The sequence below is a fragment of the Coloeus monedula genome, assembly GCF_965178545.1.
Source record: "Coloeus monedula genome assembly, chromosome: 6".
NCBI classification, from domain to species: domain Eukaryota; kingdom Metazoa; phylum Chordata; class Aves; order Passeriformes; family Corvidae; genus Coloeus; species Coloeus monedula.
Genome location: NC_138786.1, coordinates 59,432,527 through 59,448,020, shown reverse-complemented (window position 1 = coordinate 59,448,020; position 15,494 = coordinate 59,432,527). Strand labels below are relative to the sequence as shown.

Here is a 15,494-nt window from a genome sequence, read left to right as displayed (position 1 = left end):
AAGTCTGACACTATGTGAAACATCTTAAAGAAAAATTTCAACAAACAGGAATTCAGCAAATAGGAATACATCTACCCAATAAAAGCCCCTGACATGGCTTTCTAGCATGCCAATGTCATAGGAGCCACAAATAAATACTGACTAGTCCTAACTAGCAGGTGGAAATAGATTTTAATAGTATCTAACTAATTATGGTATAAATTTGGTTTGAGATACAAATAGGTTTAATAAGAGGTATAAGATTTGTGGGTTTTAATTTAGTATTTTAGAATTCCAACAAAACCCCCTCAAGTCAGCAGAAAGTCTCATTCTTGCTTAAATAGGGTTTAGATCAAATCCCTGGCAAGCACAGGCATTCCCAGTTGCCATCACCTTTCATGATGAGTCATTAGAAGCCAAGTTTCTACTTCAGATTGCTTTTCTAACTCAAAATTCAAAGCCCTTACATGACATGCAAACAGAAATATTTACACAAGATGTGTATAAATATAAAGTTTATTCAGTATAGTGTTTAGAAAAATAAGTTCACATCATCTCAGAATACAAATAAAACACTTAATTGTCCAGGCACAAACCCCTATTACAGTACAACAAACATACATACTTTAGATCTCTTTGGTTGGGTAACTAAGCACAGATATGTTTGATGACACACTGGGGCAGCATCACCTAACAGTGCAGTAAAGTCTTCTTGATTATTCCCTCCTCTAATGCGTACATTCCGCTTAAAATTCATATTTGTTGTAAGGCACAATAAAACCCATATTGGAGAAATAACTGGTTAGTTCTGGACAAACAGTACATGCAGCAAAAGAACAAACATCCTCTGAATGTGAATCCTGAAAGCCAGAAGATTCACCCCCTCCTTGAGTTCAGAAATTTAAGAAGCAAGTTTTAAATTATATGAAACATACAACTAAGGTATAAAATATCCTTCAAGACAATAACTGCTAGGAGATAAAGGAAGACTTCAGGTATCCTTGCTTTTAAAAAGAACATTATTTTTGTTTTCAGAATGATAAAATTACTATTCTTTTTGATGATTTGACATTCTTCTCGACCACAAGCACTGGGCAGTTCATGCCCCCAGAGCCCTGCACACTTATTTCACATGATACTGGAGGGATGCACCCTCTTGTTCATCTGCCCTTGCTACAAAGTGCACAGATACTGGAAATCGATGTATGTGAAAAGCTCCCGTGCACACAGGGCCAAATTCCACCCTGATTTATTTAACTGAAAATCGTGACTGAGGTGATGTTACAGGATTTGAAGTCGAACCTGTCCATTATTGACATCAACCTCAGACAGAGTAATAACAACAGTTCCCAGCCTCGCTTCTGGGTAAAGTCACTTTCTGAATGAGTCTTCCTGTATCCACAGGTAGGGGAAAGCAGTAAATGGGAAGAGGTATATCCTTTGATAGACTGTGACTGTTTGGTTCTACCCAAGTGTCAGCCTTGTGCTCTGGTTTGTGCTGCCACCGTGTATGGGGCCAAATCCATCCCTGACCTAACACCAGTGAAATGAATGGACCATATTCCCAGCTGGCATGAAAGGACATGAAAGTCCATGGAAACGTGCTAGTTTAGCCCAGCTGAGGACCTGGCCAATAGGTGTGTGTGATTTATGTTGCTGAAATGTCCTAGCAGGTAAGACCACAGGGCAAATGCTGCAAATTGTCCACACAGAGCATTCAATCTAATCTATTTCTGGTTTCCTGCAAAACTCTGAGTGAAACAGAGGCAGCTTTAATCAAAAGTAGTAAAGAAGAGAGGGGTTTTCAACATCATGCTTTGTAAGAATTTGCTTGAACTTCAGGCGTATTTTTCAAAGCTGAGTCTGGGACCAGAAAAGCAGTAGAATTTGGCAATATTTTCTGTAAGATTTTCAGTGGACTTATAAGTTACAAACATATGTGAAGTTGAAATGATCCTTTATTCTCATCCATAACAGAGAGGGAGGGAAGAGAAGGAATGTCAGAAGAATGCCAGGTAGACATACCTTCCATTTAAACAACAGAATGTGATAATAAGGGCTGTCTGTGGGGCTTGGACACTCACTGCCTTCCCATGCATGGGAGACCAGCATCCAAATCCCCTAAACACCATGTAAAAATCCTTGGTTTGGGAATCAGTGGAACAATGCCTTATTTACAGCAGCCAAAGATCTGGCCCTGGACACTTTTCAGGGCTTTGAGTACTGTCTATTGAGAGCAGTTAGCCTGCCTGCCTGAGGGCCACAAAATAAAAACTTACCCTTGAAGGAGTAAAACTACTTATTTAAATTTCTATTTTAAACACACTGTACCGTGCAATGAGTCTTTATATTGTGCATATGTACCTGCAGAAAACATGAGATTATAACTACATTATCTGGAGGGAATGACACTTATTTTCAATGGGAGAAAGAAAGAAAGAGTAAAAGATAATAAGAAGTTACTCGATATCTGGAAGACTAGAATAGATTAATCTTACTTTGTCCCAAAACACTGCTTTTATGTACATCCTCCACTCCCACTGAAGAGTGGGAGGTCTCCTATTAGAAGTACCAGACACTCCAAGAAACGTGACACTGTAACAACATACACAGTTTTCACATCAACTGTGCTGCAAAGCCATGGAATTCAGAGCCTCAGCAACACAACCAATGCAAAGAAGGAAAAATTAAAAGTAAAGTAACAGGTACTGTTGTAACACCACAGTCTTTTCAGTAATGAGACATGACCACACCAACAACTGCTCTGAAATATTCCCTAGCTTGCCTCCAAATATAGTCTGAGCTTCACAGACCAAATGTTAATCCACCATCAACTCCTTCAGAGCCAAGTACACATTCTCCATTAAAATGACAGCGATATAGGGTATTTCTAATTTTCCAAACGGCTGAATGATTTCATGCAAAGCATATACAGCTACTGCTACTGTCATCACCATCTTAGTCACATGGGTGAAGAAGAGGTGGGAAACAGATTGCTTATGCTGGGGCCCAGCAAACAGATAAACAAGCAGAGCGGATAGGAGAACTCTGGACTATCTGATTCCCTGCACACGCGGAGCTCCCGGGAACATCAGGGAAAGTTGTGCCAGGGGAACATAGAGCTCCATGTCCTGCTTGTGATAATCTCTGCTTTAAAGCACTTGCCTCAAACACCCTGTTTGCCTGGGAGCACGTGGGGACAGCCAACTGCTGACGGGCTGCTCCTGCCTGCAGAGCATTAGCAACTCTGTACAGCTGCTAGTGCTCCCCTTGCACACTCGTTCTTCCCTTTCCCTGCACTTTTCCCTGCAGCCCTGGAGACTCTGGCTCACAGCGTGGACTCCAGTGCTCACTGACAGAGCTCAGCTTCAAGGTTCCACAGAAAGCCTTGCAAAATACGCAATATAGTGCAAAACTACGAGAATGCCAATGCCGCGCTCACGGCGCACGGAAAAACCTTCATTCCCCAAAAGCTTTCCATGGAACCAGCTAAAGCCAAGACAAACACACTGGGATATGCCCCCTCAATTATCTTTCCTTTCCTTTTTTTTTTTTGTCCTTTACAAGTGATCTTGTTTTGTCCTGAGCCTGATTCAGAGCCCACAGAAGCTTACGAGAACATTTCCTGTTGCCTTCCAAAGGCTTCAGACCAGGCCCCTGATGAGGATGAACACATGCTTTAGTTACTGTATATATTCACATTAGGATAAAATACAACAAAACCAAACCCACAAAGATTAACAGCATGTCATTTTTGTACATCTGAATTATTATTATTATTTTAAAGCTTAAAGGATGTGCTTTTCCATGCTACAAAAACTCCTCTGGAGGAAAGGTTAAGATCTGTTCCACCTGCCCAGTGCCCACCTGCTTCTGCTGTCCCCAGGGAGAAAGGTGTGGAGACCCATCCCCAGCCAGGAAGGGACCACAGCTGCTCCCAGAGCCCTTTGGGCAGCTGCAGTTCCCACCATCAGCCCCCAGGCTGCTTGTCCTGGGAGGATATATATAAATACACACTCAACTGCCTCCTGAATGGGGACCTTGCTCTACCAGCAGCTGAAGCCCTCCCACACGGGCTGTTTGGCCAATAGGCCAGTGTAAACATGGGGTTCCCTTCCCTGGCCTGCCCATCCAACCTTTCCTGCTCATCTGCCTGAGGCCAGAGCCAAGTGCTTTCCCTCAGCACAAGGGCACTGCCCGCGGTCCCTCTGCAGAGTCCTCCTGTCCTGCTGACGTGGTGCAGGAGGACCCATCCTTGGCTCTCTGCACTGCCAGGAAATGTCACCCACGATGTCCAAAAGACTCTTAAAACTCTTCTTACTCGTGCAAGCAGGGGCACCCAAGTCAGCGGGTCTACTTGCAGAAGTAAGGCATCAGGATTTGGCCCTGAGGACGGATATTTGCAAATCAGTGTTTTTATTCCTCCTGCCACTGTGCTTTAGTAACAAAGATAAGGCCACTAGGAAGAAAGGCACATGGAATTCTGTAAAAAATACACAAAAGGGTTCAACTAATTCGCAAATTACTAACAAAACAAACAAAAAAACCCCTGAACACAAAGACAAAGGGGGTAGAAACAGTGACCTCCTGGGTTTGTGAGACTGGGAATTAATTTTCTAGTTTCAGTGTGATTAACATTTTACTTTTACAGTCTATTGCTTGAAAAAAACTACAAAAAAGTAAAACCTTGTCAGAAATAACTACGCTTACTTCCTGCTCAAACAATAAAATAAATTAAACAACCAGAAAACGTTTTCCTTTTCAATGCATTGTGTCTAAAGTGAAAGGGAATATAAACCATAAATAAAATCCATTGTACTAATTAAAAAAAAAGTCTCCTTTATAGGAACTGAAACAATATTTACATTCATACTGGATAGAAAGCTTCTGAATTGCATAATTAGAGTTTCAAATGATGCTTTTTCTGGTGCACTGACAAAATGCTAGCTGTAGCATTTAGAAACCTGTACATGATTGATGTGAGATTTTTGGTTTGAATGCAAGTCTGCTGGGAAAAAAGCAAACATACCAGTAACAATATTATGGTTTCATTTTGTTTCTTAACCTCAAACAACATAAAAGTAGCCGGAGAGGTATCGTCTAGAGTTCCTTAGAAATCTTTCAATGCCCGTGGACTGGAAGTAAACAGAAAAAAAATGACTGCATTGTTTTTACGATTTTGGAGTGAGATTTTTGTTTTCTGTCTGAAGTTAGGAGTGTATACTTACTGTTAAGAGTATGTTGTACTATGGAGAGTCTAGTTACATTTTCAGGGTAGTATCTGGTAGCCAAACCTGTACCCATTCCTCAGTACTTGCCCTGGCCATTTCCTTTCTCCTTTAATCTGCTTAAAAGAGAATACTGCATGCAAACCAAGTGTGGCAACCTAATTCCATTGCCGGAGATTCCTCTGTACATCGATTCAGACCATTTAAATGTTCTTCTGGTTTCTTTAAATGAAAAAAAAAAAAACAAACCACCAAACAAAAAAACCCCTACAAACACCTCACTCAGTGTTTGTTAGGGCCTCAATAGGAGACTTATCTATTAAAAACAGAAAGCAAGAAAAAAAAGAAGTTACAAGTCTTGCATAACTTCATCCATCTGAACTGTCTGCAGTTTGGCAAGTTCTTTTTTGTCCGTTTCCAGTTCTTCACATACCGAGTCAACCATGTTACTCATAACATACTTAGATTTGGAATCCAGCATCAGTAAATTGCCAGTTGATTTACTCTCAGAATTAGGTAAGAAATTCTCTTTGACATCGGGTACGGCTTGCAGAACTAACCTGTGCTCTCTGCCAAAATCCTGGTGCACTTGTGCAGGGGGGTGGCTGACACGGTCTCCACTTGTCGAAACTATTTCTCCAAGCACGGGCTGTGCTGTGGAAATGGACAACAGATCCTGACTGGTGATGAGGGGACAGTTCTGAAGGGTTGCATAGTTAGTGTTGCTGATAGATATCACTGTAGAGGTACTGGTCACGGGCGATGACATGGACTGGCTCTCCGAGATACCAGAGCTCAGTTCTGCAGCATTTAAAAGAGTTGGTGGTGTGAGGGAAAAATTATGTGAGGGCGTTACATTCACTAATGAGGAGGCCAGGGACTGGAGTCCTGCGCTGGATATATTTTCAGAAGACATGTTGACATTCAGTTGCATGTTCTGACTGACTGGCATCAACTGAGAAAACACCAGGCTTCTTTCCAGTCCTTCTTGCTTGACAGATCCTACTGCCTGGCCTGAATTGGGAACTGTATAAACCACTGCACTCGGAGCGAGGGGGCTGAAGAAAACCTTTCCTTGCTGCACTGTTGAAGATTCAGTTGTAAAAGTTCCTCCATCAGATGTGCTGGGATTTACTGAAACATTACCTAGGCAAAGGGAAGCAAGGGAAAGGAAAACAGAGATTACAGTTGGTAGAGAGTTATGCAGTCCTGGTCTTTTTACCTTTGCAGTATACACACATCACACACACACACACTAATATTCCATGCAACACTGAACAGCAATTTTTGTAGCAGGTGAGAGAAAACTTGGTGTAAAGAAATCAATGCTGTTAATAGAAATTACTTCTGGAAAGTTTAAAAAAAAAAGTTTCTGGTCTATTAGAGTACCTATCTTTCAGACTCTCATTAAGGGGCAAACAGTCCCCAGCCATGTGACTAAAATGAATGTGCTTTGGCCTTCACTAGTTGCCACCACTCAATTTCTATCTAAGAATAGAAGCATGAGAAGCTATTAAAGATAGTTCAGTGACAGACTACAGCTTGTGTGTGGGAACTGGAGACACGTCACATGAAATCCACTACTGCTGGGCAGAACCTGCCCGAGCCGACCTGCACAGAAAACATGAAAAACCGGTAATTTCTATCGGTTTAACTAGGTAATCCTCAAGCACTCAGCACTATTCCCTTTCACCTGCTTCATCATGTTTTTCTCAAATCCTAACCCTACTGCATCCACCATGCTGTGAAAAGTCACCAGCACTGCCTGCCCTTGCTGAAAGCCAAGGCACTGCTCGTGTGATGCTGTAGTGAGCCAAAGAAAGACGAGGTGGCCAGAGATGACCTGAAGTTGTTTCCACTGGACATGCTATGTCAGTTGTCATTATGGTAATTCCTAAAATAAGAAATACTGTCTCTTGGGACTGAGTCCCACTTGGAACATCTCTCTTTCTCAAAAGCAGTTTAATTATAAGAGACTACAGTTGGACACAGCTGAATTTTTTAGAACAGCACTGAAGATGAATTTCTCACATGAGGAATACTTCAGCTCCCTATTAATTTCAGGTAATCAACGATGATTTTTTGGGAAGATGTTATGCATAAGGGTAAACTAGAATAATAAAGCCAGGCAACTTGAAGTTACCTGTCAGTATTATTTACTGGGGCTTACTCAAAATAGCCTGCAGCATGCTTCACTTGGAATAGGCAGCCAGCTATCCATCCAAGAAAACCAGAACTTCTCTCTGCACCAGAGATATGGTGGATCGCTCTCCAGTGGGCAACCAGTATTTTTAACAATGGGGAAAATGGTCAGAGAAAAGCTTATTACAAATCTTAGGACTTTCAAATACAATAGTCCTACAATACTTAAAAGACAGAACTCTCACCTTTGCTGGCTGTTTATGCCTTGGAGCATGTGGATTAAGTGGCTTTAGTAATTACAGGTGGCATTTAGACTAAATGTCTTCTCTCTTTAATCTTGGTTAAACCATGTACCAACAGTGCCTGTGAGTGCCACATTTTAGGACCTTATAATTGTGCAGCCATTTGAAATGTGGTTGCACAGCTTCAGTGTTCCTCCCCGTGCTTCAGCAAAAATAATTCACACCCTATACACATTAAATTCAAAGAAGCACACGAGCACAATTTGAATTTCATCATAGTATTCACAGCTCCTGAAACTAGAGAGAATCATTCCAATTTAATCATTTTCATAATCAAAGATACAGTGGCCAATGAGTAACAAAGATGTTCAATTGTGCTTTTTAACTGACCTGCTTCAAAAAAGCGATCCAGAACTAGGTTTGTGCTCCCTGGGATTCTTCCTGGCCAGCTGCAAGATTCAGACTATGGTATGTTAAGACCAACTCTAAAGCAAACTTGGGGAGGAGCCTGCACACTTGGCACATGAACCTGTGATGACATATTTCCTTTGGACTGAGGGCAGTTTTATCCAAATAGCCTCACATTTTATATCTACGAGCTAGTGCTTACTTCTATTGTTTCCCTCAAGTTTAATCTTTCTTAATTATGGAACAGAAAATGTACAAGCAACTGCTTGGTCTTGTTGTGTCTACAGTAATTCAAAATGTATTTTTGAGAAATGCCTTCGTTAAGAAAACAAAAAACCAAAACAACCACCACAAGAACAACAACGGTAACAATTTCCAGCTGCCATAATTTTCATTTTTATGAACCTTCTCATTAAAAGAATTCAGTGGCAAATGGGGAATATTTTGAATTACTGAAACATGTAAAATTTACAGATATTTGTGAAGACTCGTATCACAGACTTCTGTGAACAGCATGAGATGAAAGGGGTGTAAATTACCAGACCTCCTTCCATGCTCTTAACAGAGCAGCTCAGCCTCATCTAACAGTCTGCCTGTGAGCATAACCCACTATAAAGGGAGGAAAACGGTATTATTTGATGTTCTGTGTGTGGCCATGGCTGAGATACAATGTTGATACCTGGGAAGAAAAGGACCACAGCTTCTAAAATGCTAAGTGTGCCTGATTCCAACTTTTTCTCATACCTCTTACTGCAAGAGGCAAAGTTTTTACCTTGTGAAGCTGCCACAGAAACAGGAGGCAGCTGCAGAGAAGAAAAACCAATGCTTCCGTTCAGCAGCTGGCCATTTGTTCCTGAATTGGGGATCTGGACAATGCCATACTGGTTTATTTGGACAGGAGCAGTAAAAGTAACTACAGAGCCTCCATCCTGGGAAGCAGCAGTTTCTACGCCTTCCCTTTTCACCTCCGAGCTCGGTATCAGTCCTGGGAAAGTGACTGGGATGTTGCTAGGGCTGAAGGCTGCTGTGGCATTGGGGACCGAAGCCTGAAGGAGTTTGAAGTCTTTAACATCTTCTGATGATGATGACGACAGTATGTCAGTGATGGACACCCCATTGCTCACGACACTCGATGCAGTTTTGGGAGAATTTAAGGTAACAGTCTGTGAAGTGCCCACGCTGAGTCCATTGAGTATGACGCCATTGGGTCCCTGAAGAAACGAGCTACCATTGAGGAAGACAGGAGAGGTACTGGCAGGCATGAGGTTCCCATTCAACAAGACACCAGATGAGCTCAAGGCTATTTTAGTGTTTCCAAGCTGCTGCATGTAGACAGGCTCCATGTGGCTGGGAAGGCTGAGGCTGGTAACGCTGTCGGATGAGCTGGAGAGTGGATGGGGAGATAAATCCTCTCGCCCCTTACTGGATTCATCTTCTGTGCTAGGGTTGCCATCTGACTCGCTATGGGAAAAGATGGAGAGATGACATTGCATTACCACAGCATGCCAGGATCTCTGAACCAAGGGGGACTTCTTCCTTTGACACAAGTACGTGAGAGTTTCCACAAATAATTTTTTTCTGTGTTTTGTCTTTACAAGGCACTTTAAACGAATATTCAAGCCAAGGGAGGAGGTTTCTTAGAATAGAACACATCAAACCAAACACTCGCCGAGAAGAAACTTTACAGACTGGCTTACGGAGTTGTAAATAAATTCCTCCACCCCGGCGACCGAAGGGGACTGCCTGGGCCCCCCTCCGCCGGCCCGGGGTGTCCACACGTGTGAGACCGGCCGCGGCCATTTGGCAAAGCGCTGGGAGGTGAGGCAAGGCCGGGAAGCGCCGCCGGACTCTCCGGGCTCTGCCTGCCGCCCCCGGCCCGGGGGAAGGGGAAGACCCCGGTCCGCGCTGCCCCGGTGCCGGCGGAGGCACCTCCGGCAGTGCCCGGCGGCCGGGGGGAGGGACGGAGGGATGGGGGGCGGCCTTTGTGCCTCCGCCCGGGGCTGCGCCGGGTTTTTTTCGCTGACTGGTCCGCCCTCGGCTGCATTTTTCGGTCGCTCTCCCCTCCCTCCCCCCTCGCCCTTTGATGTATCCCGCGGAGAGGGGCCGCGGCGGCACAATCGCGCCCTTGGTTGAGAAATGCCTTGGGGCCCCCTCCGCCGGCCGCTTTCCCTCCTTCTCTCCCCGCTCCCTTCCTCCCCCTCCTCCCCGCGCTTTCTCCCCCCTTCCCGTCCCTTCCCGGAGGAAGGCGGGGGGCGGGAGCAGGGAGGTCACCTCCACCTGCCCGCGCCCCCACCGCCAGGCGGGGGGAGCCGAGCCCGAGCCGCGGGCGGAGCGGGGCCGGGGCCGCTCTCCCGCCCCGCAGCGCGGCCGGGAGCCCCGGGAACCGGCCCCGCTCCCCCGCTGAAACCCGAGCCCGGCCCGCTCCCGAGTCAGGTTTCAAAACAGAGGGAGCGCCGGGACCCCGCGCGTCCTCCGGCCGTCAATGATTAACTCTGTCAGGCGCGACAATTGAATAAAAACAAGGAGCGGGGGGAACAAACACCCCCGTCCCGTCCTTTCCCGGGAGTCCGCCCAGCGGCTCCCCCGTGCCCGGAGCTCCCCCAGGAGCGCGGGGCGGCGGGTCCGGGAAGTTTCCCTGCGCCGCCTCGCACGCCCGGGCCGGGTGGGTGTGTTGGGAGCGAGGGAGCGGGGAGGAGGAAGGAGGGGAGGACGAGGCGCACCGAAGGTAAGCGCCATGTTTGCAGGGGAAGAAAGAGCCGGGAGAGGGAAAGGCAGGCGGGAGAGGGGGCGGGGAGGAAAAGTTTTCCCTCACCTTTTGGACTGGGTCTCGGAAGGGTTGCGGTCCCGCTGCCTGCGGTTCTTGAACCAGTTGCTGACCTGGGTGAGGGACAGCCCGGTGATCTTGGCCAGGTTGCGCTTCTCGGCGGGCGAGGGGTATCGGTTCTGCTTGTAGAGCTCCTTCAGCGCGTTGCGGGACTTCTCCTTGAAGCAGTAGACCGTCTCCTCGCCGTCCCAGATGGTCCTGGGCAGGGGGTATTTCCTTCGCAACCTGTACTTGTCCACCGCCCCCAAGGGTCTGCCCCGGGCTCGCTCCGCCTCGGTGTAGCGAGCCTTGTACCAGAGCTCCTGCAGCAGCGGGTGGTTGGAGGAGTCGAAGTTGTGGCTCTCCAGGATGCTATAGAGCTCGGCGTAGATGCCCTGGTGGAAAGCCACCAGCGCCCGGGCTTTCATCAGGCTCTCGTTGCCACGTAGCAGATCGCTCGGGGGCAAAGACCACAGGAACCTGGCCAGGCGGTCCAGGTTCCCACCTTGCTGCAGCGCCTCGCACACGCAGGCGACGTGATCCGGGGAGAAAGCCAGGGGGGTCTGCGAGGAGGAGGAGGAGGAGGAAGAAGATGATGAAGAGGAGGGAGAGGAGGCAGCGTGGTGATTCCTGGCCAGGAGTTCCGTATGGAGCAGTACCTGTTCCGCGGCTCCCTCCTCGCCAGCGGCGGCGGAGCCTGCGTGCTCCATGGGGAACGGGGCAGCGGCGGGAGGGGGCGGCGGCGCGGGCCCGTCGGGGGCTTCGGAGAGCATTTCCATCACATTTTCCTCCTTGATCTCTACGGCGATCACGATGTCGTCCGCGGCGGGGGAGGCAGAAGACATGTTTCGGTTTGTTTTTCTTTTTTTTTTTTTCTTTTTTTTCTCGTGTTTTTTTTTTTTTTTTTTCTTCCTTCCCCCCCACCCCCCCGCGTTCCCTTCTCCTCCTCTCCCCCCTTCCTATCTCTCTCCTCCTCCTGCTCTAGCCGATCAGGTTTCCCCCGGCCCCGCAGTGACCATCCGGGATCGCTGCTGTATCCCGGCCGCGCTCCGCCGCTCCCCCCGCCGCGACTCCCGCACCCGCCGCAAGACTATGTGGCCCCGCCCACCGCTGCCCCGGCCGCGCCCGCCCATTGGCTGCGCCGCGCCGGGAGGGCGGGGCTACAGTGTCTCCAAGGCAACCGTCAATCAAGCGGCCGCGCTCCTCTCTCCGCTCCCCCCCCATCTCCACCTGGAGCCCCCGGGAGGCGGCGGCTCCCGTCACCTGCGGCTTTTCCTGGAAGGGGAAGGGTTAAAACGCTCCCGGTGCTATCGTTACTGGGGGTGGGGGAGTTTTGTTGTGTTCACTTCTGGGCCCCTCACTTCAAGAAAGTCCTTGAAGTGCTGGAGCGAATCCAGAGAAGGGTAGCGGAGCTGGGAAAGGATCTGGAGTAGAAGTCCTATGGGGAGCGGTTGAGGGAGCTGGGGGTGTTTCGCCTGGAGAGGAGACTCAGGGGTGACTTTATCACTGTCTGCAACTCCCTGAAAGGAGGCTGCAGTCAGGTGGGGGTCGGGCTCTGCTCCTGGGCTACCAGCGACAGGATGAGAGGGCATAACCTTAAGCTGCGCCAGTGGAGGTCTAGGTTGGACATTAGGAGGAATGTCTTCACAGAAAGGGTGATTAAACATTGGAGTGGCCTCTCCAGGGAGGCGGTGGAGTTACCATCCCTGGAGGTGTTCAAGGAAAGACTGGACGTGGCACTTAGTGCCATGGTCTTGTGGTCAAGGTGGTCTTTCCCAAAGTGATTGATTCTGTGATTCCTGTTGGTTAGCCATGGGTGAGTGTCTCCCCTCTCCCCCTGTTACAGCCTGAGCTCTGCGGCCGGCTCACCCCCCAGCTCCGCCGCCGGGCAGGCGCTGCCGCCCCGGCTCGTTCCCGCTCGGGCCGGCGGTGCCGGGGCCGGGTCGCGTGCGGAACGCGCGGGGTGGCGCTGGGCGGCGGCGGGGCCTTTTGGCGGCGGCACAGGAAGGCGGAAGGCGCGGCGGGAGGAGGAGGAGGGAGAGCGGGAGGCGGCCATGGACGACCTGGGCTGCCCGCGGTGTAAGACCACCAAGTACCGCAACCCGTCCCTGAAGCTGATGGTGAACGTCTGCGGGCACACGCTGTGAGTGGCGCCGGGCCCCGGGGGGGAGCGGGCGCGGTGCGGAGTCCCGGCTGCTCTGCGGGGCGGCGGGGCCTGGGGGAGGGGGTCGCTGCTGCGGCCGGCCCGGGGGTGGGGGCGACAGCGGCTCCGCCAAACCCGAGCAGCGTTTGCGAGGCGGCTCCGGGCTGCTCGTGCCGCCGTTTCCTCCCCCGGAGGGTCCGTGTCAGCCCGGGCTGGGTCCGCTGTGGGTTTGACGCGCTGCCTTCGCTGCCTTTTCTGCAGTGAAATTCCCGGGAGGGGAAGCGGAGAGGAACCCACGGGACACGGCGTGAGTTCGGGGCAGGCTCCTGTCCCACAGGGCCGCGAGGCTTCGTGGTGCCAAGCGGGTTATGCAGGGGAAGAATACATTTCCCGTCGAGTTACACATTTCTTATTTGTATTTAAAACTGTACTCGGGTAGTAAAGAAAGAAAAAGAAGTTTTTTGTTGTATCCTTTTAATGTGTTCATTCTGCTGAATGAAGAATGCTTTGCTGAAGTTTTGATGCTGGTTTAAATGCTGGGAAATCCTCTTGGGAACCTGTGCTGATGGTAGTCTGAAGTCATTCGTGGTTTTTTTTTTTTTTTTTTCCCCCAAGTACAGTCATGACTTTTTTTTTTTTCTTTTTCTCCCAAAACGCAACACTTAGGTAGTACCCAGCACTGGCTCTTGCTGATTTAAGTCACAAATAGTCTGAACTCATTCACTGTCAGATGGGGAGATCTTCCACACTAACCATCCTTAGTGGAAGTTTAAAGAGCTGTACTCTAAATTCTTTCTGGATGTATGCCATAAAAGTCCAATACTGCAATATTTTTTAATTTTTATATTTGTATTTTTATTTTAAATTTTTGTTCGTTTTGGCATTTTGTGTCTTTTCATCTTTCCTGTGATATGTATATTTTTTAAGCTACACGTGAATTGCATTCAAAAGGTGCAGCCTGAGAGCTTTTGCTTGCCTTGCTACATTGCTGTAAGGGAACAGGATGAAGGAAGTGAATTACAAGAAAGGATTTATCTTATTGTCTTAGGGAAAAAGTGTTACTTTTCATTCTGCTCCCTGCTTCTGTTCTCTGGTCACGCAGGCACTTCTGTTGCCACGAAGATGTGGTGGTGTGGGAGAGGTGGCCTCAGGAGTGTCCCTGTGGTGGACAGCACTGCTGTCTGTACAAGGGCAGCGTTAGCTGGAGTTCAAAAGGCAGCAGCCCCGTTTAGGCAAAGCTGTGTGGGTTTAAAATGATGCCTCGATCTTGTATTCACCAAAGATCAAAGGACTTGGTCAAAGTGGTCCTGATGCGCTTTCAGGCTCCTCCAGAGCCACTTCCAGCAGAGGACAGCATGTCTCAGTTTGCTCTCCTGCTTTGGTTCTCAGTTGTTTTGGTGTGGTTTTTTTTTTTTTTTTTTGTAAGTGAGCTTTTCTTGAGAAAATTGTGTTTTCTGCTTTACTGGGTGCAGTTGCTGACACCGTGTCGGGGGCTGATGTTCTTGTCTTGCTTCTTGCATCTGCACAAGGGCTGCCTCTGCTTCCCCCAGCTCTTACTGTTTGCATCTCTGTTGCAGAGTAGAATCTGTGGGTTTCTTTGGTTTTGTTGTAATTAAGGACTCCCCATCTCGATGTGGTTTAAGTGTGCCACTTTTCCTCTGTATTTTCCTTCCAAGCGCTCCTTCAGGGTTGTGTATTTATTATTGTTTCCACACATTGTTACAAAACCTTCATGCTGGAAGTTGTTTCTTAGTAATGGTTAATAAATTGCCATAATGACTCATCTGGAAGGTGGAAGCTCAGATGACCCACCTGTGAATGAGGGGAAGTAATTGACACTTGTTCTCTCATAAATTCACCATATTTCAGTCACAAGGAAGGAATGTTTAATTAGCTCCCAAAGCAAATGAGCTAACATAAGTTTCTGATGGAGATCTATCCTTAGGCAATCTGTTCTGATATTTTGCAGTTCTTACCATTGAAAATACTACTCCTAATTTCCAATCTAAATTTCTTTGCTATAATTGAAGCATTTAAGAATTCTACCATGAATTGTATACACTTGTGAGATCTTTGTTACTTCTCTTCTGTAGGAATGTGTCGAATATTTTGAGGGCTTTTTCTTTGGTGTATTTCACTCTGAAGAAATCCCATTGCTTCAGTCTCCTGTCTTCAGTGATTTTAAAAAATTTATTTATTTTTTATTACATTTGGGGGCTATTCTCATTGGGGGTTTTTTAGGCCTTTTCTACTTGGTTTGCATTTTATTGGAGCTGGACGTGGTGTTCCATCTGAGTCCTTAGTACAACAGCCCGAGTAAAAGGATTTCATGTTCTTTTCATACCTGCATTTCATCCAGGCAGGATGATGAGTCTTAATGTATTTATTTTTTTGCAGTGATACATTTGATTTGAGCATAAGCCCCAGATATTTAGCACTTTACCACTCAGCATATCTGTGGGCAGAACAGAGTTTAAGCTTGCTTTCCATGTTGTGTTGTGCAGATGATTGTTATTATCTCTTTGCTCTGTTAAACAACTTGTTGCTTC

At 47.5% G+C, this 15,494-nt stretch overlaps 2 protein-coding genes across 4 annotated transcripts in view; one reads left to right on the top strand and one right to left on the bottom strand.

Annotated features, from left to right (window-relative positions):
- Positions 1 to 487: 487 nt before the first annotated feature.
- SIX4 (SIX homeobox 4) lies at positions 488 to 11,699 on the bottom strand. 2 transcript variants are annotated; one of them, XM_082284487.1, is made up of 4 exons: positions 11,462 to 11,699; positions 10,812 to 11,365; positions 8,772 to 9,460; positions 488 to 6,353 (listed from the first exon to the last, which is right to left on the bottom strand). In XM_082284487.1, the coding sequence occupies exons 1-4, from the start codon at positions 11,645 to 11,647 to the stop codon at positions 5,557 to 5,559; spliced, it is 2,226 nt and encodes a 741-aa protein (XP_082140613.1). In that variant the 5' UTR covers positions 11,648 to 11,699; the 3' UTR covers positions 488 to 5,556. The 2 variants fall into 2 exon arrangements, with proteins under 2 accessions (XP_082140613.1, XP_082140612.1); XM_082284486.1 differs by having other exon boundaries at positions 10,812 to 11,699.
- A 1,112-nt stretch (positions 11,700 to 12,811) lies between these two features.
- The window catches only part of MNAT1 (MNAT1 component of CDK activating kinase), a 117,906-nt gene continuing 115,223 nt past the window's right edge, over positions 12,812 to 15,494 (top strand). For both annotated transcript variants that reach the window (XR_014226547.1, XM_082284488.1), the window contains exon 1: positions 12,812 to 12,945. Coding sequence is in view for 1 of the 2 variants with exons in the window: in XM_082284488.1 (XP_082140614.1) it covers positions 12,857 to 12,945 (89 nt within the window). In the remaining variant the exon portion in view is untranslated. The remainder of the gene's footprint in view (positions 12,946 to 15,494) is intronic.

Coding starts and splice junctions, on each gene's coding strand:
- SIX4 (XM_082284486.1), bottom strand. CDS start 11,647: ATGTCTTCTGCCTCCCCCGCCGCGGACGACATCGTGATCGCCGTAGAG. Junction 9,461..10,811: donor TCCGAGACCCAGTCCAAAAG/GTGAGGGAAAAC, acceptor CTTTTCCCATAG/CGAGTCAGATGGCAACCCTA. Junction 6,354..8,771: donor TTCTGTGGCAGCTTCACAAG/GTAAAAACTTTG, acceptor CCCTTTGCCTAG/GTAATGTTTCAGTAAATCCC.